We start from the raw sequence: 23,526 nt of genomic DNA, 5'->3' as shown, positions 1-23,526 counted from the left end.
TACACAGCCAAGGTGATGGCTGAATGCGTACTGCCCCTGAAGAGAATGGAATTTAAACTCATATACCTCTTAAATACTGACAAACTCTTACAATTACTTTGTTTGGTTATACTTTGGTATCACAAAGTACACGCCTTTGTGATAACACGTTTATATCTTTAATTATTTTTCATTAAATAATTGCCAGAGCTCCTGTTAAGGATTACAGTAATTATTCTGATTAACTGCTGAATTTAGAGAGATTCTGGATCCACAGAGGACTATAATATTATGACATTAATTTTTACATCTTAAATTTATGACCATTGTTCACAAAGGTAATCGATTTCCAAATTACTGACAGATAAATATTTTGATATAAGCTAAAAGTGAAATACGTTTTTATTTTAATTCATTATGATTTATTGAAAAGAAAAATTAAGCCAAATTTATAATCCTGTGGAGAGGCACATTTTAATGGATGGGGTACAAAATGAAGAAATGGGCAAGTAATGACTTGGACAAGACACAGAGGGAGGCAATGTCATAAGCGTGCACTTCAAGTAAAGAATATGTAGACAGAGTTGACATGAGTGCTTTGATTAAAAAAATCCCTCTGTTTCGAGCGCAAGGCATTCTGGCTAATGGATAAGTCATGTTCATTGACAATCACATTAGTCCTTTTTGCTGTTTTAGCCAAATAGGGGTAATCATTTAGCATGCCTAATTTATATAGCTAAGAGGGTGGGTTATCAGTAAAGATGTACTGAAGCATTAAAGACTTGGGAACACTGACCTATCTGTCAAATTTGATCAAGCCCAAAGAAATTTAATTTGTTAATCTTGTTTGACAATCCTACTCTCATGCACTCTAAATGCTAATATATTTTGTATTGCAGTGAGATGCACAATCTACTATAAGACTTTTTATCTCCATTAACCAGAATCATACATTAGGTGTGCTAGCGTTTGAAGTAAGGGACTTTACTTGCACAATTAGGAGGACTAAAAGTAGGACTACAAATCTATCAACCTTTGTGTTATGTGTTTGCATGCCCAGTTCTTTCCTCAAAATATTAGAATAGGGCCTCGTGCTTTAATAATAACTGCAGCTAATATGAAAGTTTACAGTTGTTTTCTTATTGAACAGAGAATTTTTCTTTGCATATGTGTATACATATATATAAATATATGTGTGTACACTTACATGTGTACACACACAGCCCTACTCGAACTTCAGAAGTTAACCAATTGCGGTTAAATACCTCTAGACTTCTCAATTCCCTGAAGCAACGATTGATGATCATTTTATGCCTGGAGCAAAGGTTTCTGAGGTCACGAGAAGAACATAGCTCTTCCTAGTACCCATTCAGGCCTCATTCCAAGGGATACCTCTTTTTCCATCGGCTACTTCTCCAATAGTCATGACATTTAGCCTTAGTCTTTGAATCCAACGCTGCCTAGGTTGTACCCAGACACCATGGATCTGCGAGCTGAAAAAACTCTAGGCAGATTGTATAAAAAAAATAATAATCTCCAGTCTGATTAAATAGCTCAGAACAACTGACTTCTGCTGTTTCTAGACTAGCCTAAGAGCATCAACATTTGTGCAGATAATTTGTCCAATATTTGCATAACATAATATTTATAAATCTGCAGTTAGAAAACTCTTTCCTTGTTTGTTTCATGACAGTCCTCATTCTGAAGGAGTTTTGTACACTGTTTTTTCTCTCACCACACAGAAGAGAATATTCCTGTTTTCCAGTCCCTCCCCAGATTGCATGCAGAAGCCTAGCGGATTGAATTAGAGAGAATCCAACTTGGACAGTAACCATGTTCTTCAATTTAAGGCAAATTGGGATAATCACCAGTATCCAAGTATAGGCTCCAGCAGACACATTCAGTCCCTCAATCATACCAGAATATGCAATAGCCAGTTCTGGAATGCACAGAACATTAGCTAGAAAAGAATGACCAGAAAAGACTTCAGTTATCCTATCTTAAAATCACTTTTCTATTTCTACTAATGGAAAATAACAATTAACGTAAACGATTCTCCAAAATATTTGAGCTTTGTGTTACACCGAAAAATAAGTAAAGGAACAAAGAAATATTTTTTTTTGTTGGTATGGATAGAGATAATTCTGATATCACATGGGAATTATTCAGTTAACATTGATGAGACCTGACAGAAAGCACGGCCTGGATTTTTTTTTCCTCCATTATATATTTTTATATTAACTTATGTTCCATATTATACTGAATATAACTGGAAATTAGAAAATAGAAGTAAGTAAGGTGAAGTCAAAGTCAACTCTCCTGAAGCTGTCAATTTACTCACAACACTGCGGAAACAAACTCTACGTATAACTAGCACACCTAAGTCTTCTTGGTTTAGAGTCTGGGAATCAGCAGCACTTGGTTGAGGCAATCCCAGACATGAGTACAGACTGGGAGAAGAACTCATTAAGAGCAGCCCTGAGGGGAAGGACTTGGGGGTCTTTGTGGATGAAAAGGGGGTTGGCCCCTTCCAACTCAAGCCCTTACCTGATTCTAGAAAAATAGCTGTGAATGGGATGTGCAATGCACCGACTGAAACAGATTATTTCTTACAAACAAACTCCAGTATGACAAGCATGTCTAAGTCTTTGTTTTGATGGGCAACACCACCACTACAAACCGGCTGCAAATGGGCTGTGCAATCCACTGATAAATGCAGATTATTTCTTACATCATGTGTTTTGCTTCTCCGTATCATTATCTCCATAATCACGACAGCTAAGCAGAGGAGATAAAAGCAGTGCTGCTTGGCAGCCTGGAACTATTTAATTCTATTACTTATTTATCAGGATGAAACCCTAAAAAGTTGCGGGCATGAAAAAGGAATGGGGGAAAGAAAATAGTAAAAAGAGTCAAGCCTAGCTCAATTATTTTTTCTACCAAACTAGTAGAAGTATGAGATTATTTATTTCAAGACAGTCATATATTGCCATATTATCATATATTTAATGGATTATCTTTCAATACCGTGGGAGAAAAAAAACACAACAGTAAACACCTATTATGTTACCCAGAACCAACCCTGCAACAACTGTTTTTCAGAGCTGCTAGTCATGGAAATGCTACTGAGTGGTAATATTATCTTCTCAGCGAAAAAAAAAAATATATACAGCCTGTATGACTACCAAGTTTTTTTTGGAAGGGAATATATAGTGCTATCTCCAGGCAAAAGAAAGTTTTTCTATACAAAATATACGCGAGGAAATAGACCTGTCTGTCGATTACAGGGCATCTTCTCTGTCATACGGACAGCATGTATCCATATAGAGGAAGTACAGAACAATTTGAAATTTGTCGGAAGCCCACTCTCCAAACACAAAAGATTGAAGTAGATGAAAATCTATGAAACAAGTCTGAAAATCATCAAAATCATGATAACTTTTCCAACACCTTTGATCAAAAGAAAACATACCACAACACCTGGAAGAAAACCAGTATCTAATCTTAGAAAATTGAAACCTTTTATTTAAACTTATTTCTTCTCTTGGAAGACATGCATTTTCTGAAGAAAAATCTCTCCTAAGGAAAATTTTCAGAAAAATTGAAGATACACACATAAGTGTTATCACCAGCGTGTACTGGGCAATGTATCAATTAGCACAGAAGAGAAGAAAAAATTAAATGAATGAAAATATTCGGATGTACGCAGATGATTTAGGAGCACATGGGTCTCTATGTTGCTTTGGCTCTTTTAAAGCATTAGCTTTAAAAAAGGCACAGCATGGCCATCACAATTTAAGTTTAAAAACATTCAGTAAATGATTTTCCATTGTGCTAAAGTGAGATCATGGCCCTACCCAGATGCCTCTTCCAGGAGCTCATGCTGAATGCTCTGTGAGCACAAACCCCAAGGCTACTGAGTCCTTACCAAAAAATTACCTTCTCTTCTTGGATGTGGCAATGTTGAGACAAGAAGTTTTAACTGTGTTACCATAAGAGAACCGAAAGACAGCAATTTCTGTCTTGCATCATATCCCTTTCTAGCAGAAAGCTGTGTAAAAATAAATTTCTAATTTCACTCCTGGATATGAATGCTAACAAAAAGAGCTATACATTCTAAATTATTAGGCCATGAACATTATCAATAACTAAGTTGTTCTATATATATACACACACATACACAGACAAAGAAAATCACATGGTTTATAAATGCATACTAATGTATGTGCGTGTAAAGTACAGATATATGCTATCCAGATAATTGAATACCTTTGTGAAAACTTCACATTTTTCAACAAACACACAGAAATAGAAAAAAACCAAAAATCTAACACACACTATTCTACAGAAAGTTAAATGACCAAGCATACTTCAAATGTAAATTTTGAAACAAGTAATTGCAATTATTTTCCATGAAATATCAACAAAATTGAAAGCTACCACATGAAATAAGATTTCTGTAAGTTATCACATAGGACTAATTAAATCTCTTATTTCCATATATACATGTCTGAGATAAAATTACACATTTTCTTCCATTATGTTACGTAAAGTTTAGTTCACATAGATGTTAAACCACAAAAACTTGCATGTCACAGGGAAGCTGGCAATCTGAGCAAAATAATTAAAAACAGGAAAATCGGAGGGAAAAAGATGAACAAGGTTAAATATAAAAATAATCCGATGTAAATAGTGCTTTATTTATACCTGCAATTATGTCATCCATCTGCTCCAAAGCTGCTTCAAGCATATGACTAGCATCAGAAGCCATGATCTGCAATTTGTTGAGACCTTTACTCTTCCAGCTGAAAGACAGATGAAATCATATGCATTATACCACACCCAACCCTACAGAAAATGTGTTTCACTGTTTTATTATATATTAAGCCATGCAAGCAAAACTCCACACTATTAAAAAATTCAGCCTTGCAATATGAAAACTAACAAAATGCATACAAACCTGTTGCTGGCTCGACCCCAACAGTAATTGTATCTGTTTTTCACTTCTGACCCTTACATTACAGCACCAGATCAGCAACTCTGAAATCCTTATTTGTCATGCTATAACTTATGCTAAAAATTAGAGTTTCAACTGTCTTATTTTAAATATATACAACAACAATCTCTAACATCATTTCATATAGATGTACTTGTATGGTGCTCATTCAGGGACAATTGCAGGCACTGGCGACCACGACCAATGACACAACTGATAGCTAAACCACCTACATTTACTCTCAGGTGGACACTTCCTGAACAACTCAATCAGAAGCCAAAGGATAAAACCAGCTTTAACATAAAAATGTCATCTTTTTAATTGTGATTTCTGATGGACCACAAGAAAAGAAAATCCCTAAAAGTACACTTAAGGCTGAGTCGATATTATTGCATTGTAAGAAATGCTGGAAATCAGTAATAAGACCAATCCAATGGGAAAAAAAAGTAGCAATTAAAATTGTTTTCTTTGTTTATAAATCATGAACCCTGAGACAAAATTCTGGTGAAAAAAACACAAAGGTACAAAGAAAACTGATTTATTAATAGCTTGTATGTTTTCAGTGAGCTGTGTGTGCTCCATCCACTCTGGTCAACCACCATTATCTAAGGGACAACTGCAGGAATGAATGTCTGAAATTACTAGGTTCTAATTTGAGCTCTGCCCTTTAGCTTGTCATAATGGTTAAGCTATTATCTAATTTCAGATCAAATAGATTCGAAGAGCAGCATGAGAATGCCATATTTAAAAAAAAAAACAAAACAAATCTTTAGTTTCACCCAAGGCAAACATTCATGAGAATACATGTTGGTCTTGTCTTTCCATTTTTGTCAGAATAATAATTTAAGTACAAACAATGCTAAATGTAACTGAATTTCATCTAATCTTTATAGCAACTGACCCAAGTATTTCATTTAACGTTATTGAAAATAATACAACTTATCCTCAGGATTATCCTGGAAGTCACTATTTCAGCTGATATAAACTTAAAACTTCGGAACGCTTACATGTGAACATTTCAGACACTTCTTCCGATTCTGATGCATCGATTCCTTGATTTTGGTAGATATCCATCTTCAGTTATCATATTTACCTGCCAGTACCTCAGCAGATCCAGTAAAAACATTAGAGATACCCAGTTCTTAACTGCAATAAGTCACCTTCCTTGCAATTTTTCCTCCTACTTCAAAGCAACAATAACATGGCTCACAATCACCCCAGTGAAAAGAAATCCACCTACGGTAAGCAGCAGCCAAGGAGGTGCCTAGGCTATCTTGCTGCTGAGAAGAGCCACACCCCCAGAAATCTATGGCCACCAGCTGTGTTGGTAAATTAGGAAAGCAGGCTGGCTCAAATTAGAAGGAAGAAAAAAAGTGAAAAATACTAAAAGCAATATAGAGTTTCTATCACTAGGATATACTGCATGCTCTTCGTTCTCCAAGTTAAGCTCTGTGCTTAAAGTAGCTAGAGAACTGCAAATTTATTATTAACAAGTTGAACTACTATTTCTTAAAAAACATCAAATATAGTTTTTGGCCATCTAGAGTGAAATACCTACAGAAAACACTGAAACATTACAAACTTGAAATTTCACTTAGAGAAAAACTTTCAATAAAGATCTTGAGATAAACCAGAAGGTTTTGTTGAAAAATAACACAAAAGCTTCCTTCTATTTCCTCCCAGCCTCCACACCCCTCCCGTTTTCTCACCTGTATCTGCAGTGTATTTGCTGCTTAACTGAATCAAGCTAGAGTAAAATCTGCTGATCAAACAACCCTTCATTAAATGAAGTAACGCGCCTTGCTCCAGAGTGATAATGTAATATTACTTGCTTGACATCTTTTTTCTAGACAGACCTGTTGCTTGTGCTTCAGGCAAGTCTTATTTTCCCAGACACTCCCTCCTTGCAGTTTGACTCTTCTGAGCATTATTACGAAACTGCTTGTTAAATCTCATGCATCTTCAGTTACAGTTTCTGGTCTAGTTCTATAGAAGTCCCTGAAACTGTGGATTCTTTTTTTTTTTATTTATTATGGTTAAATAGTGTTAAACCAGACACCTGTATCAATCTCAAAGCATGCTGAGAGCCTAAGAGCCATCTGCCTATTTGCTGGAATTTTATTCCCAATTCTTTTTACAGCTTTCGTTCCTGAATGACATCAACACATGCAAAACATCATGATTTATCTACGTATATAAATACATACATTTTGAAAAATAGTTTCTGTTCAGTTCAGCAAAGCTGAAAAGACTTCCTTAGTGTTATGGAAGTAACAGTAAAAGTTTTAACACTAGCAAATTCTGAACTTCATAACACTGCATTAACTTACATAGCAGTAAAATACAAGAACCAATCTACTCACCTTTTCACGTCCCTAAGAAGAATTAACTTTTTCCTCTGATCACTAAAAACTGCTAGCAATTAATAGCCAGAGTTTTACTGTTAAGCAGATGTAAGTCTAAATTATCATCAACTCTTCTAAGCCACACGCTTACAATATTTTAGAGCTCAGCCCACAGATAAAGAAACTGCAACCCTGTTTGTCATGATTACCTAAGTAATAAGATCTTCCAGGAAGCGCAGAGCAAACTGGTCTGCATGCCCTAAACTCATTTTGCTCATCTAGCTTTACCCTGTAAATCCCAATGTGAGATTTGCATTTCAAATAAAAATTTCTCTTAAAACTAACTTACTTAGAGCCTGTACACTTTGCAAATTTCTTAACCTAGTTTCTGTATGCAGGCCTATAGTTTACTGTGTCCAAAAAGAACATAATACTTAACAGATGCATTCCCAATTAGGAAACGCCTTAATTAAAACTGAGTCCTTCATGACTATTCAGAGATTAGAATGTGAACTTTTAGGCAACACTTACGTACGATGTTTTTCAAAGCTTACTCCTAATAACAAGACTACTAATGTTATCAGTCATGGAAAGGGTGGAGCTTTTGACAAGAACTCTAGGTCTTCTCAATATAACTTTAGATCAGTTCACTGGGCAGCCTTCAAATTCCTCTTGCGTATAGAAAACACAGCTAATAATTAAATACCACCACCACCTTTTTTTTTTTTTCCCCTTCATTTTTTTCCCTTTTCCCCTGGGATAAATAAATACACGTTTGCAAAGCGCGTCAAGGATTCAAACTGAAATCTCACATTGCTTCGTACTTGATGGTATAATGAAAGATAAGTGTCTTGGCTAAGGCTCAGAAGTCCTCCACACATTCTTCAGCTGCAAGACAACTCCTGGGCTGGAATGAGCGTCTGTGCACAATTTCCACCCCCACCATTTCCCACCTTGCTTCTCCCCCAGCCGCACGCAGTACTGCACCCGCTCACCCCACAGACCTACAACTGCTGATTCATCTCTCCAGCTTGGCTCAGGAGTTCCCATGAAGCCACCAAATTCAGAAGTCATAAATATATATTTGGGAGCTGGCCTTTTAAAACCTAGCATACCTCTCTAATTAAGTTAATCCTTAGTTCTAACTAACCACCCACAGCTGCTGGGAATAGAATTTCTGGCAATCACTAGAACAGCATCCTCTGAGACTATGCACCCAAAGTCATATTCATCTGGTTATAGGTTAAATTTAATTTAAATATGTTAATATAAGCACTAGCTGCTCTATTTCCCGTTCATGTGCTTCATTGGAAAAGACAGAAGGGTAAACAGAACTCTTGATTCATTCATTAATCTTTATGAAATACATAAAAAGGAGACTAAAGCGTTTTTTTGTTTTGTTTTTAACAAGACAACTAAAAAGGAAATAAAGATCTTTTTTAGCTAGGGAGTGTAAAGGCTCCACCAACGGGGTGGGGACAGAGGTGGGAGGGAGTGCAGAGTGGAAGCTCTAGGCAAATGTAGATTTGCCCATGTTACACAGAGACCTGAAAAAGAATCACTTCAGGTCTGTGGAAGAAGAAAAGCACTGGGAAAGTCAACACACTGCCCAGAGTCCTTCTGTGAAAGGACATCCTTAGGATGAGCGCTGTGCTGTACAATACCTCCATGAGGGAATGAGCTCAGTTCATTATCTAAGTAAATGAGTTAAACTAACTTAGGTAGGCAGGCACTATAAAACCACCATACTGCTGCCGAGACAAGTTAGGGATAAGAACTACACCACTTCTAAACGTATTGTGCAAAATAATTTAATTTAAAAACAAAGAGAACTGAGCATAGTTAAATATACTGCATTATGATGTAGCCAAGTCAAGAAGGCAAACATCTGTTCTCAGAAACAAACCCATTAAGTTAGCTAATCAGAGTCTGAATTTAAAGATTTTATGTAGTGAAAAGAAAAAAAGGAAAACAAGTAAAATGAAAGCACCCTTAAATATCTTGTCAATGTTTTTGTTGCTTCTTTATGGTACTTAAAGAATTCAGATCAGCTCATAGTACCTCCTCCACAAGACACACAGATATTACATTACAGTTGTTAGTGGTAGTGGAACTGAATTTCCCAACTCATGTTTGTGCAAGGTCTCATCCTTACGTATAAAAGCTGACACCGACAGAATGGCATGTGAAAAGCAGAGTTTCTTCAGCACCTCCCTACAGCAGTTCTATCAGCTGCAGAAAGCTCTGTCAGTTGTTTTTTTTTTTTTTTTTTTTTTAAATCTCCCATAGATCTTAAAAGCAGCTTCATAATTTCATTTTAAATTGTTATCGGACTCTTTAAGCTTTATCTCTCTTACACATAGTAAAAAGGGAAACTTCATAGCCTCTGACTTTGCAAGTCTTAAAATAAAAATTGCATTCAGCATGAATTATTATTTTAAATGAAAATAAAACACTATTTTTTGTTCAGTTATCATTTAACTAATTCAAATTTCTAGCTTGTAAAAATAAAAAAAACCACAAAGAACAGCACCACATCTTCCAGTTTTCTTCCATGAAAGTCAACATTTCATTCCAGTCTTGTGCAAGCTACTGAACTCTAAACCCCATGCCTGGGAAAATCCCTACTACTACTCCCCTAAGAAAGAAAAACAAAGCCAAAAATCATGCAAGACTTGGAAACCTTAAGCTGAGACATGAAATAATGAATGATTCTGTGAAATTTAATTCATGTTGTAGTATAGGTATAGACGATTAACAAAAGCATTCTGGCAAAAAGCCTGCCTGTCCCAGTGCTCTGTCTCTAATGATGTTCAGTGCAACACAGGTGCAGAAGCAGTCTCCTCCTCTTCCTTTCCCAATAACCAGGGAGAACGAGACTTTCTTAATCACAAACTACGCAGGAATCATCATGTTTCACAGATGTTGAAGGACCAATCCTCTGTGGATTTATCTGATTTTTTTTTTGACTCGCTATTGAATGCTTTTCCAGTGAATGCTCCTATATTACCGAAAGACTGGTTATAGCAGCATGAAAAAGTGAGCAGCTATTTTATAGTACCTTCCCAGCCCTATTCCACTTTCTCTCCTACAGCATCCCCATTTAACTGAAGAGCAAGTCGCTCCTCAGAATCAAACCAATCCATCCCTTTCAACTCACTTCATGAGATGAACAAGGCTGCGCATAGCATTCGAGTTTCTGACCTTTAGAAATAGGACACAAAAGAAATACATGCTGACACATGTGACTGGGAATGTTTCCACGCAGAGTAAAAGCAACCAGTCTTCACAGAAAGAACTCTGCTTTGGAGGATTAAAAGGAAAGTGCTAAGTACTCCTTAAAATAAACAGACAGTAAAATAAGAGAGGATTGCTAAAGGACGCAGGTGGATACTGAAATACGCAAGATTCCTTTGTATTGCAGAAAAGCAGAACAAGTAGGAAGATTAACATGCTAGAAAATTGATTCCCTGCAATCAAAATAAAGAATTTCCAACCACAAGATTTTTCAGGTAAAAAAACCACAGGTTCAGGTTAGACCCCACAGAGAAACAGTCCAACATAGATGCAACTCAACTTCTGAATATTTCTAATTAAGAAGTGATCTACTTCTGGGTTACCCAGGTTATAAAGCTCTGTTCTGAATTTCCCTCAGCTTCATCAGTGTGATGACAAAACCTTTTGAAGTCTGAACTCAGTTTTAGATGTAAAATTTAAGAACAGACAGCTTTCTGGATTTTGTGAAACTACATGTTTCCCTCACCGAAACGATTCTTGCAGTACTTTAGGTGGTTTAACGTGGCCCAACCTGCATCTGCGGGCACAAAACATGCTGAATTCACACAGGCAGGAGCTGACCAGCACCAAGTACTTACAGAATCAAGTACATTTAAGATTCAGTAGCTATTTTAGGGAAGTGACTGTGGGAAACAAAAGAAAAAAAAAAAACATACTCCTGCTAGAAACAGCAAACAATTGAAGTGATTCTGCTTGGATTAAAAACATTCAAACTAAGAAGAACAAATGGGTCAGTATGAAAAGGGCCATTTGCCCACATTACTCATCACACCACTGAAAAATGTAAATTTTACAGCTGTGTCCATTTCATGCTTATGAAGACAACTTTTTAATGTTGATTCTTTCCTAGAGATAAGAAAATTAAGGAAAACATTATCTTCCAGTTTTTCTGCCTCTGGCTAAAGAAAATGTATAGCCAAGAAGTTAAATCCTGATCTTTTTATTTATTTTACTCTAGAATATCCTTGCAGTAATGGCCAGTAAGGAAGTAACTCTGTCAGGTATCATCCCACAGCTGATTTCTTATTTAGAGAACGGTATATTCTGTCACACTGACTTTTCATACTTAACGGATTAATGTAATTTTCTAATTATGAGTGAAAGAATTACCTAGAGAAGCAACACTGCAAGTCAACAACTTGACATCCAAAAGCAACACTGAATATTTTTAAACTCCACACGGTCCAGAGAAACTCGTAATATCTCCCAGTTGAAGAAACATTATTACAGGTGGCAGGAAAAATGTGTTATCCTTTATTCCTCTTTACTCAGCAGACCCTAGAAGAAACAAGATGACTAGAGACAGATTAAGCACCCCCTGAAAATAGAAACTGACTTTAGACGGAACAAGCAGCAGCCCATAACAAACATGTGACCAGATATATAGGTCTCCTCAATGAGCTGTTCTATGGAGAAGCTGTATTTTCTCCCTGAAAAATCTACTTAGCTAGGAAAGGATCTTAGCAGTGTCATAACACTGAAAACACACTCAAGTGCCCAGCTTTTCTATTTTACTTTGATCTGTGCAAGCTGTTACTGTTCCCATTCTATTGCCATAGCTGAAACAAGTACGCTTCACGTAACCAAATCTCCAGTTTTGACTATTTGGTGTGATCTTTTTATAGCTTACAGAAGAGTTCTGAAGCGACCGGCACTCCGCATCCGTAAAGTAGATACATCCGACAGAACATGAAACCAAAGAGAACCCGGAAATCTACTGTTACATATAGCACCTTTCATAATCAATCAAGCCAGGCGTTTTTCAGTTCCTACCAACGACAAAGCACGTCATCCTGCGTCTGCGGAGCATTTCAAGGAATTCAACCGCTAATGAACACACAGGATTCCTCCAGATTCATTTTGAAATAAATACCTTAGTTACTTGAAGGTGAATTGTGATCGAAAAGTATTCGCCAAAATAAAAACTGCAGCCTAAAAATTGTGCTAGTAGGCGTTACTTCCAGTCTAACCAAAAATTCTTTCATATGGTTGAAGTAAGTTAGAAAAACTGCCGGTAAGGCAAATGCTAGAGTACAAGAGTAACTGAAGCAGTAAGTTGATAGAAAGTTACTGTCTCTGAAATGAAATCTTTGAACTGAGACAGAAGGCAAATCAAACAGAACTATTTACTTACTTTATAAGGCCTGAATGTCACTGTAGCAGGGCCAGGAGCCTCCCAAACGGCAGTGACACCTGAGGGGATACTTAGGTCAGGCTTTAACATATCCTGTCTCACTTTGGAGTGTTTCCTGTTCGGTCCTATTTTGAAAAAACTCACCGAGTTTGTTGAAGTGATAACTGAACTGTGCTTTTCACTGTTTGGTAACTCCTTTATTGAGACTGGTTCGCTAAAATAACCACAGTGTTAAGATTCCAAGCTTGAGCTTGCAAAATCCTCCAAATCCCGACCAGCTACTAGCTGATTTGTCTTTATGAAACATTCCTCAGAAGTTTCTTGCCCCTGAGGCCAAGTGACAGTGCATAAAAGTAATAATAGTTAAAATAACAAAAAAGATTGAATTATTCAAAGCGTCCATCCATTGAGTGAAATTTATTTTTCTTTAGTAGAAAGACCACAGTTAACGTTCAATTTTTTATTTTTTCAGACTCATTTAATTCCATTGGTCAGAAACTGGATAGGAGTCTGCTTCCATATTGGTAATTGTGGCAATTTTATCATAATTTTTTAAGTAAAATTTGATTTGCTATTGTACGATATAGCCCACTGTGTTCCAGCGGTCTTTAAAAACTCCAAGTGGAAATATAAAAGACAGTTTTATTCTTGGGAAAAGGAAAAAAGAAAAAGAACCCACGTGCTCATGTCAAAAAGCACTGAAGAACTGACCTGCCATGAGGCCATTGTTTATTTTCCACTAGCTGCTATTGATAAGGTACAGCTTTGGTCCATGACAGGAGCAGTTCTTTTTACTTGATTATTTAAGAAAAGCAAATCAAAGACACTCCCTACAAAATGAAATTTACCACCAGCCCACCTTGGCACCTCAGTTTTTTCAGTCTCCACTAATTTGGAAGCTCTGTTTCTGAGTATCCTAATCTGGATTTCAAAGGATGCGAGCAGCTGCTAGCTCATTTAGCAAAAACTGACTGGCGAATCCAAACCAAAGTCATTCTAACGCACAAATTTCCCTCCTGTACAAAACCATTTATTCTGAATGTGCATGCCTCCCCCCATTTCCACAGTCTAAGCACTTAGTGAAGAAAGAACCAGCTAAGGCATCACAATCTACAAACCAAACCGAACACGTTAACTAATTTCCTAACTAAATGGAGAATGCAATCAAAGCAAAATAGATTCAGACCACAATTCTTGCAACACTTTTCTAGTCCTTAGCCTCATCTACAGCACTTAGGAAATGCATCATGCACTGGACGGAGTACTCATGAGTAACTGTTGTGGACTATATTAACTAACTATCTTTCACAACATACTACAAGATTTTCTGTAAAGCAGGCCAGAACAGATCTTTTTCTTGCACAAAAGCTTGTTATAACAACACTCATTTCTTCTAGTGAGGAAAGGTTCTACATAATGATTTTCCTTTTGTACACCTCAGGTTTGCCAGATCAAACCTTAAATTGTTGTTTCCACTTTCAGGTAAAATTACTACTTCAGATACATGTGGATTCCTACATTGAAGAACATTTTAATCCAAGAAACAGTATGTAACATTTCAAAATATGTAGCTAATCATTTATAATATATATGATCAAGATTTTCAGGTTTACTAGAATCTGTACAAACACTAAAATACCTCATACGAAGTTAAAAAAACAAAACCTTTTCACTTATTTAAATTTTTTTGTTGTTGTTGTCAGATACAATTAACGCATCCTTAAGAGAATCACGTATCTTACTTTCATTGATGCGTTACAGCCAGACTGTGCTTCTGGTCCAAATAAGTCACTTCAAAAGTTTAGTATTAGTCCTTCTTCCCTTCTTGAAACAATTATTAAAGTTACATATACTACAAAAGAGCTTACAACAAACATTATGTTTATGTTACATATACACACATGCATAACATTTGCAATTTGTAATTGTAATCTTACATACTTGCATAACATTTGCAAGTCGTAAGTGTATCCTAAGTCCAGCTAGGTGGGTTTATTTACATGCATGTAGTAAGCACATTTAACGCAGAGTTAACAAGGGTAACACGAGCCCATGTCTGAGAACCTGTGCTAAAGCTCCTTTCACATTCCGTTCAATCTTGCTGTTTCTAAAATTGTTTATACGTGCCCTGAACACATCCCAGGACCCAATGACTTGTTTTGCCTTTTTTTTTCCCGCTGATGTACTACATGACCATAAATCTCCCAGTGAAACTGTTCAGGGAGGGATGGTAGAGACGTAGAGATGGTAGAGATGACTCGTGCTTGTGTGATTTTTCATTCGCACCCTCTCTGCAAAGCACACAAGCTACAATCAGAAATAAGCTAAAGTCTCATTTTGTACCTTATGTTGGACTTAAAATCTTGACAAAAGTAGAAGGGGTTTAATGCACGAAGGAAAGGAATAGAATTAACATTAAATTTCGTAAGATCTCATGTTAACTTGTACCTCAAAAGAAGAGTCCTACGAAGCATATGGGAGCATCATCCCAGAATAACTGAACTACCGAGTAATTGAGGTTGGAAGGAATCTCTGAGAATCACCTACTTCAACTCCCAAGACCTTGTTGGTAATAGTATAAAGGTTCACATTGGCTGGAATGTCACCAAAGCACTGCAAGTAGAGTACACAGCTCATTTAATAGAAATTCAACTATGAACTAGAGAGGAATGGTGAATTTCAAGTAACAGATGGAGAAGTCTCATGCAATAATGCTTTAATACATCCTCTGTCTACACTAAGCACATCCCTGTGAAATGCAGAAACTTTGTTCCCCAGGATGGTTTATTCTGTTTTGTTGTTGTATTTAATAATCTATTTAGGAATAGAGTTCACCTATCCAGTGTCTTTGATAATTTTTTTTCCTCTTGTGTAGTGAAACATCAGAATATTTCAGATTGGAAGCTGAATGCATGGCATACTTTATCATCACAGAAATACATTCATAAATCTTACTGCAATGTCATTAGATTAAGATGTTCTGATTATGCATTATAAAGCAGATGCCACCAACTGCATTGCATTTAGTGGAATAAAAACATCACTGCCTTTTATTAAAGGGACAGATTAGCAAATATTTTCCCTTGTTAAATCAGGACTTCTGAAAACATCCTCTGCATAGTACAGATGGGAAATTCTTATTATTTTTTATATAAACAACAGAGACAGAAAAAAAGAAGGCATCCCCAGGTAAATAGTCTCTGAATTTGGGGAACAACCAGATTTGTTTTCAGAAGCAGATAAAGTGAAACATCAGTTGCCATTCCGTCCATGCTTGAAATCCAGACTAGTATTAAGCAGCTTAGATTTATCTTTTGTCAGTTCATTTTAGAGCATGGAGACATAGCCAGTAAGTGAATCATTCACTGAATACTCATACAGTGCGCATCATTGCTCTGAAGAAAACAAGACTCACATTCAGCATTTGAAAAGCAACTACATGAATCTTTCTTCTGTCACGCAGTCTATCTTAACATTGATTCCCTTAAAGACATTTCACTTCTCAAGCCTAATTATAGACTTGGCTGAAGGAAACCCAGGCCTGCTCATCTGTTTTCTCCAAATTCACATCTGCTTCAGGAAACCATCACCAACTTATCGCTATATCCTTTGGTGATATGTAAACATTTCTCTTACACTTCACACTTCTGTCATTTTACATTTCCAAAAGTCAGATCCATTATTTACCATTCCAAGCATGATATCCACCACGTGCTATCTCACCGCCATTCAGTTTCATGTTATTTCTTCTCTCTAAGCTAGGAAGTGCTGTATTTTCAGCAGTATTCAGCCCTCAACTTTCATCCTCACTTACTTCAGATCTTAGCTGGATAATCCAGTTAAACAGAAGAGCATTCATTTTTGTATGGATATAATACAAAATAAGAATATGTTTTATATACCAGTGGCTCCCCATTACCTTGTTGATCACTCAGCAGAAAATCAGTTGTTTTTTTTTTTTTTACTGTCCACTTTAATTGTCTGGGCAAAACACAAGACTAACTTTGAACAGCATCTTCATTATCTCTTGTATAGTTTGAAACGTAAGTATAGGAAGCTTTAAGAAAATACTCATTTGTACACTGAATATCTGTGCACTTTCCAATTCTTTGCATAGGAGTATGTTACTGGTCCAGTACAGAATGCACTCTGCTTTATTGGCAGAAGGAAAAGAGAACACAAACCCTTAAGAAACGACTAAAGAAAGAAAACAAAAGAAAATAACATTTAGAGTGTCAGGAATAACTTTAAATTTAATCTGTTACTACCTGGAACTTTTGACAGTGATTCCTTCTATAAATTGATGCTCTTCCCTGATGAGTTTCATTCAGAATATGTGTTACAACTATCAAGGCAGCAGACTATTCCTGGTTCACTAGATATAAGGAGCTATTCAGTAAATAAACTGTCTCACCATTTCAGCAAGAAAGCTAACTTCAAACTGGGAGAGAACTGGGGCCTTATAAATTAATTCTTTGTCAAAGATAAGAATAATATTCTCTCTTTTTCTCTCCAAGAGCACGCTGAAATGTACATTCTACAGAGACCGTATTATTGTGGGTTTTACATGTATACATATGTATATTCAGGAAGCTGAGTAGGAAAACTGCATGTTAGGAATGTCTTACGCATGTGAAGATACCTATGGGAGCACTTCTTTAATCAGTATGAAAACACACAGCTCTTTCTCCTCAGCATCCTTGGGTCACAAATGCTCCACAAATACCAGTAAGCTACACAATATCCATAACAGTCTTGCTTTACAGGTGATCAAAGTGAGTTTTAAAATCCAGGTTGTTCTTACAGTCCTTTAAAACACTACATTGTAACTTGGCAGACACACAATATAAACAAAACCCACAAATTGAACTATGCTGATAACAGTGCTATTAAGATTAACTTTTCTTTCAGAAAAGAATTGCCTTTCTAATTTAACTCCTTTGTTCTCTACATCAATGAATTGCCAAATAAGAGCAAAGTGCTATTGGGAAGTAGCACTTTGGGTTTGTAGTAAATAAGTCCTGTGAGACAGAGCGATAAAAAACAAGTAATTATAGTGTTACAAGGTCACAGGAGACTTGCAATAAAAACATTGTGTTAAAAAATACAGGCAGAGGCATCTAGCTATAAAAGTACTCTTATATTGATGCTTCAGTGTGCATCCATTTAAAAATCAAAAGAACTATGAAACACTGTGCTGTACGAAGGGCTGGCAGGACAGAATCCAAGCCATCCACAGTTTATCAGACACATCTCATTGACTCAGAGCTGGTGTGTCCAGAGGAGGGCCACAGAAATGATCCAAGGGCTGGAACACCTCCCCGACGAGAACAGGTTGAGAGAGCTGGGGCTGTTCAGCCTGAAGACAACTAGGCTCCAAGGAGACCTGAGAGCAGCCTTTCAGTATCTAAAGGAGGACTACATGAAGGAAGGGGACAGACTCTTTAGCAGGATCCGTTGATACAGGGCGGGGGTAAATGGTTTCAAACTCAAAGAGGAGAGATTTAGATTAGAGATAAGGAAGAAGGTTTTAGTTTTTTTTTTATGGTAAGGGTGATGAGGCACTGGTTCAGGTTGCCCAGAGATGTGGTGAAAGCCTCGTCCTCAGAGATGTTCAAGGTCAGGCTGGACGGGGCTCTGAGCACCTGATGTAGACGTGGATGTTCCTGTTCACTTGCAGGTAGTTGGACTAGATTGTCTTTCAAGGTCCCTTCCAATTCAAAAGATCCTGTGACTTCTTACCCACCTACCAAACTCTGGTCACTGATCCTGGTAATGGTACCTCCAAGGGCAGCCGTTGCTGGCTAAACTTTATTTAGGAGCTTATGAGAGTTTGAAGATTATATCTTAAGAAGTTGAATTTACTGAACTCTAAGAGTGCAAATGGAGATGATAAACATCTCCACGGATTCGAACAACGAAACCTCACCAATATACAAGCAACTCTTGAAGATTCTTCCCTACTACCATAGGTTATGCTCTGTTGCATTACTATTCCTATACTAGCAGTTACTTCTGGAAAACGCAGAAAAGCCTTGCTTGGGATAGTTTGTTGAATTATGTTTGTATCTATACTAAGTGATCATTATCACAGAACACATTTCCTTCCGCATAATTTCTCTGCTTCAATAAACAGAAAATCCTCTGAAGCATACTACAAACATCTAAAGTCTCAGAGAGGCTCTGCATTACCTATGTGAGCTGATAGCTTTCCTAATCTTTCCAGGTCAAGGCCCTCATTTGGTTGAGATGAAAGACAATTCAAAACATTCTTCCTCCCTAGCTCTAGAGGCAGTGAACTAAGTTTATGAATAGTCTAATGAGAGTGAGAAGAGCGTCTAGGGATGAGGGCTTTAAAGTTCTGTCATTATGTTTTGTCAAAAAGAGAGGGCTGGGAAAAAAGCAAACTGGAAACAAGTGACAAATGAGAGCTAGAAGCAAAGTTGCAAGGGGTAAAATAACAAAAATAAAATAGAGTGGATCACCTCCTCGAGTTCTTTTTTCATTTTCTCCACTTGTGCACTCACAACACCATCTCCTCTTCTTTCGCCCTTTGTTCTTAAGGTTTTCACTTACTCTCTTCCACCTGTTCTCTTCACATCTTCCATTCATACACACTTCACCACAGTGAGACACGCTGTACTGCTTCAGAGTCTGCACAGATGATCTAGAGCAACAGACACTCAGAGTAACAAAAACATGATAGAGGAAAGGGAGTAAAAAAGCCAGGGACCACTCTTTCCCCCTGCTTCAGATCTCCCTCAACAAGAAGGAGACAAGAATTGATTCAGAATTGCTCTGCTTATACCTTTCCTGCTTCCTCGCCGTCCTCGCTTCCAGCATAGTCCTAATACAGATGGGGTAGCTGGAGTGACAACGATGGTAGCAGCAATGTCCTCTGCAACCATTCCTTCAATTCCTCAACTTTCTGAGGCAGAAGACAAAAGCTCCAAGGGAACCTGCAACCAGGGAACAATGCTCCCAGCCCAATTCCTACCACGCTTCAGCCAAACAGGAGATTAATCGGTTTCTGCCCCCTCCTTTTAATTTGATGTTACCCATAGGGCACAGTCCTAGATGTATGATAGGTAAACTGCTATTTTGTCAAGCCTCTAGATTATTACCTGGCATGGACAAATAAAGCATTCAAGTTTTGGCAAGTGACGCTATTGCTAGTTTGAGAGTTAAGAGGCATGTCACGTACGTCAACAACAGATACAAACATTAGCTGTTTGTGGCAAGATTAGTCTTGAGTTCAGCTAAGTCTCATTTCTGGGGCCTTGACATCATTTTTCCCTCTCCCATATTCATACTTGTCGAGAAGACCAACTTGAAGTTCCTCTGAGCTCTTTTACTGCTCTTACACTGGGTTTCCTTTAGGCACAGGATGCCCTTACAATCGCTGCCAACTGGGATATAAGCAAATTCATAAGACTTAAAAACAACTCATGCTTCTTCAGGTTTATCCTTACTTGACCTTTCCCCCTTCTGGCATAATGGGTTCTCCTCCAAGCATTTTTCCAAGTCAAAGTCAGGAACACAAGCAAAGCATATCAGTACATCCGGAAAGCTGAGATTCAGCCTTCTTCACTTCCCCAGTTGACTCCCTCCCTATTTCCATAGGAGTTTCAGAACGAAGCCCTTCACGCACCTGTTCACAAAAAGCTACTCCCAGTTCAACAAGAAAAGAACAAGAAGAAAGTCACGTAGAAAAACACCCCTCCCCGTTCCCTCTCCGGTCGAACCCCTGCAATTGAAAAACCGGCGTGGTGGAAGACACTTACGGCTATGGAAATACCGCGTGTTGTGCACGCAAAGCACACCCCGCACTTCAGCCACAGGTGGTCGGGTCCACCCAGCTGCCACCTGAACATCTCACCCCGCTCCACGAAAACCCAGCACGCGCTGGCACGTAAAAGCATACGGTCACTTATCCCCCTCCCACGTGCAGAGAGAGAGAGAGCGAGCTGTTTTCATCTCATTAGCGTGAAAGCACGAGCGGCGAGCCCTGGGACGGGGGATCACCCGACACCTCCCGCCGTCTCCTCCTTCACCCCGCAGCACACCGCCCGTCCCGTCCCGCCTCCCACCTGCTCCTTCACAGCAGCCATCCCCCCCCGGCGAGTTTTTCGCTCGGGGCCGTGGCTGCGCCCGCCCGTCACCGCCGACAGCGTTTCCGACCCGACTGCTCAATGTCAGCGCAACAGTTTATTTATTGAACCGCCGGTGCAGCTCAGGTTTCAAAACTTCGCTCTCCGCGAGAATAAACACCACAGGACTCGAGAGCCGCGTCTATTTAAAAGCCTCCTCAAACGGCACGGAGCCCTTAACTCTAACCCCATTAAAAACACGCTTCAAAGGAGAAGCGGCAAGCCTTGCAACCCCATCCGCGGCAGCGCTCGCGGAATATCCCCTGCTAAAAACCAGCCGAACCGCCCCAGAAACCGCCGGCAGCCCCCGCCCCGCTGACTTGCCTCCAGCCGCCGCCGAGCCCGCGCCGTCCGCGCCCACAGCTGCAGCCCGCCCAGCTCGCAGCGCCCGCCCGCGGGACCGACCTGCACGGCGGCGCCCTTGGAGCTCGCGCCCCGCTCTCTTCACGAGCACGAGGAGCGCGGCGCGCGCGGCTCCCGCCCCACGCGGCACCGCGATAACTTTTTTTCTGTCGCGTTCCCGCCCAGCTAGGTCGCCCGTTGCGTTACTGACGCAGCTCTCTCACAGCTGAGCACCTCTGCTTATATCGGCTTTGCAGGGAGCTGACTAAATGGTAAGCGTTTAGCAGAAAGCGAGATAAAGGGTTTCGAGTTTTTGTAATTAAAACACACAGCTGTTGCTGTTTGTGGAGCGTTTCCACTTCAGCCGACGGTTTGCTGCCTTACCTCTGTGATACTGTTGCTTCCAGCTAGGTAGTCTAAGCTTATTTAATTCACCTGATGTTGTAAGTAACATAATTGCATTAAAATGATCACGCTCAGTTTAAGAATTCCCTTTTGGCTCCTCTATTTGTAAATATTGGAACATTTACACAGAACCACAGAATTGTGGGGGTAGGAAGAGATCATCGAGTCCAACCCGTCTGCTAAAGCAGGCTCCCTGCACTAGGTTTCACAGGAAAACATTCAGATGGGTCTTCAATAGCTCCAGAGAAAAGGTCTGCACAACCTCTTCCTATTACCCCCTGTGACCCTGTGCAAAGTTGTGTACAATTCCAGCTTTTTCTTGCACTTATGCATAAGATCTAGACTTTGAATCACATAATAGATATTCCTGGTGAAGATTCGAATCTCAGTGTCAAAGCAGCCATGCCCAAAAGTGGGGGAGAGAGAAAATGCGAGGTAGAAATGCCTTTGAAACATCTCTGAACGTGCTAACGATAATCGGCAAGAATCCAGAGGCTGGGTTTGGCTTGCTTTTCAATTTGTCTACCTCTCAGCTTTGAGGTAACTATTTTGAATAGGTCATATGGACGTGTGGTCAAAATTAGAATGTTTGATAACGCATATCTTTCACAATATGGGTACCAAAAACAATTGCTATAGCACTGTTTGTTGCAGTGTTGTTTCACTATCAGTGGAGTTTGGAACCTTCTGGGCAAAGCTGAGACATTTTTTCAACATCAGTCTACTTTCTTCTTGTTTTTACTAAGTAGCTTTGCTGACTGGCTAAGGATATCTCCAGGTGACTTTCCACATGAGGAAAGCACCACCTGTGACCTCAACTACTCCTTTATGGCCATGTAGCCTTGTTACCTCCTCTCTTGTTCACACCTGTGCTGCAATTGTCAAGGCTCTGCTAGCACATGCCCGGCCTGAGTGTTGTGAAGGGACAGGACCTGGAATGGAGGCAATTACTGCCACTCACTTCGGTAGCCAGTGAAGGGCAGAAGCAGGGAGCTTAAGTAGCACAGCATCAGTGCAGAATACAAAATGGCATCCTGCCATGGCTGCAGTATTCACTTGTTACCGTTTTACTACTCTATGATGTACGGGTTACTGATACTTAAGTAACTTACCATCAGAGGGAATCCAAATTTTGGCTAACTTTAGCTTGTTGTTCCTGTCTCTCCTAAGTTGTGTTGAGTATCATTTTCATGGAAGTGGGTTAATTCTGTCTCTCTCACACTGTAGCAGGTTTCAGAAGCTCTACCTCAGCTGTCCTGGCCTCTTGGCTAATTACCATTCCATAAGTCCCTCCTTCAATAAGAGTGGTTTCTTTTTGCAGTAGGGCAGACATGTTACTGTCACAATGCTAGCTTTGTGTTAAGTCTTTGCCTCTCATATATAACAATGAAGCTTATTCAGGGAGAGCAGAATTATCCTCCTCAGAAAAGACCTATGAAAAAAACAAGTAGGGAACCCGGAAGAGAACGCTGCTGGATACTTCTCCAAGGACCGTTTTCATTTCTTCCATCTTTGAAATCTTTGTCATCGGCGGAGAGATATGTCAGCTCCCAGATGTTGCTCTTGAACAATGTATCTCATCAAGATATAATTACCATTGCACTATAGTCTAGATTGCTGTTATATTTGCTGAAAAGTTTTTGCAAATTTTAAATTACACTGTTTATTAAGGAGAGTAATTATCTTCAAGTAGTGTAGCTAAAATTCAGTCCTAACAATTTTTTTTTTTTAATAATCAACTTATGAGTTCTCACAAGAGTTGTCCTTTATCTAGTTTTTTTTCCCCCCCCAGAAGATAATTACAATAAAGTTTAGGCACAATGTGATTTCAATTCTTTCCCCAAATCACAGTAGTCATTCACACACTGTGTTTTATAT

At 38.7% G+C, this 23,526-nt stretch overlaps 1 protein-coding gene and 1 long non-coding RNA gene across 8 annotated transcripts in view; one reads left to right on the top strand and one right to left on the bottom strand.

Annotated features, from left to right (window-relative positions):
- The window catches only part of PPFIBP2 (PPFIA binding protein 2), a 92,857-nt gene that overhangs the window by 67,675 nt on the left and 1,656 nt on the right, over positions 1-23,526 (bottom strand). For 2 of the 7 annotated variants that reach the window (XM_021400935.1, XM_021400939.1), the window contains exons 1-2: positions 11,728-11,871; positions 4,687-4,784 (exon numbers count right to left, since the gene is read on the bottom strand). In XM_021400935.1, the coding sequence (XP_021256610.1) occupies positions 4,687-4,750 (64 nt within the window). In that variant the 5' untranslated portion in view covers positions 4,751-4,784; positions 11,728-11,871. Of the gene's footprint in view, positions 1-4,686; positions 4,785-11,727; positions 11,873-21,225; positions 21,346-23,526 lie in introns of those variants that run through there. The other 5 variants (XM_021400938.1, XM_021400950.1, XM_021400936.1 and 2 more) reach the window with 4 other exon arrangements.
- LOC110400776 overlaps positions 21,430-23,526 on the top strand; it is a 142,974-nt gene continuing 140,877 nt past the window's right edge. The window contains exon 1 of the long non-coding RNA XR_002440063.1: positions 21,430-21,515. This is a non-coding gene — a long non-coding RNA (uncharacterized LOC110400776). The remainder of the gene's footprint in view (positions 21,516-23,526) is intronic.

Source organism: Numida meleagris, chromosome 6 (genome assembly GCF_002078875.1).
Source record: "Numida meleagris isolate 19003 breed g44 Domestic line chromosome 6, NumMel1.0, whole genome shotgun sequence".
NCBI lineage: Eukaryota > Metazoa > Chordata > Aves > Galliformes > Numididae > Numida > Numida meleagris.
This window is presented reverse-complemented; position numbering and strand designations above follow the sequence as displayed.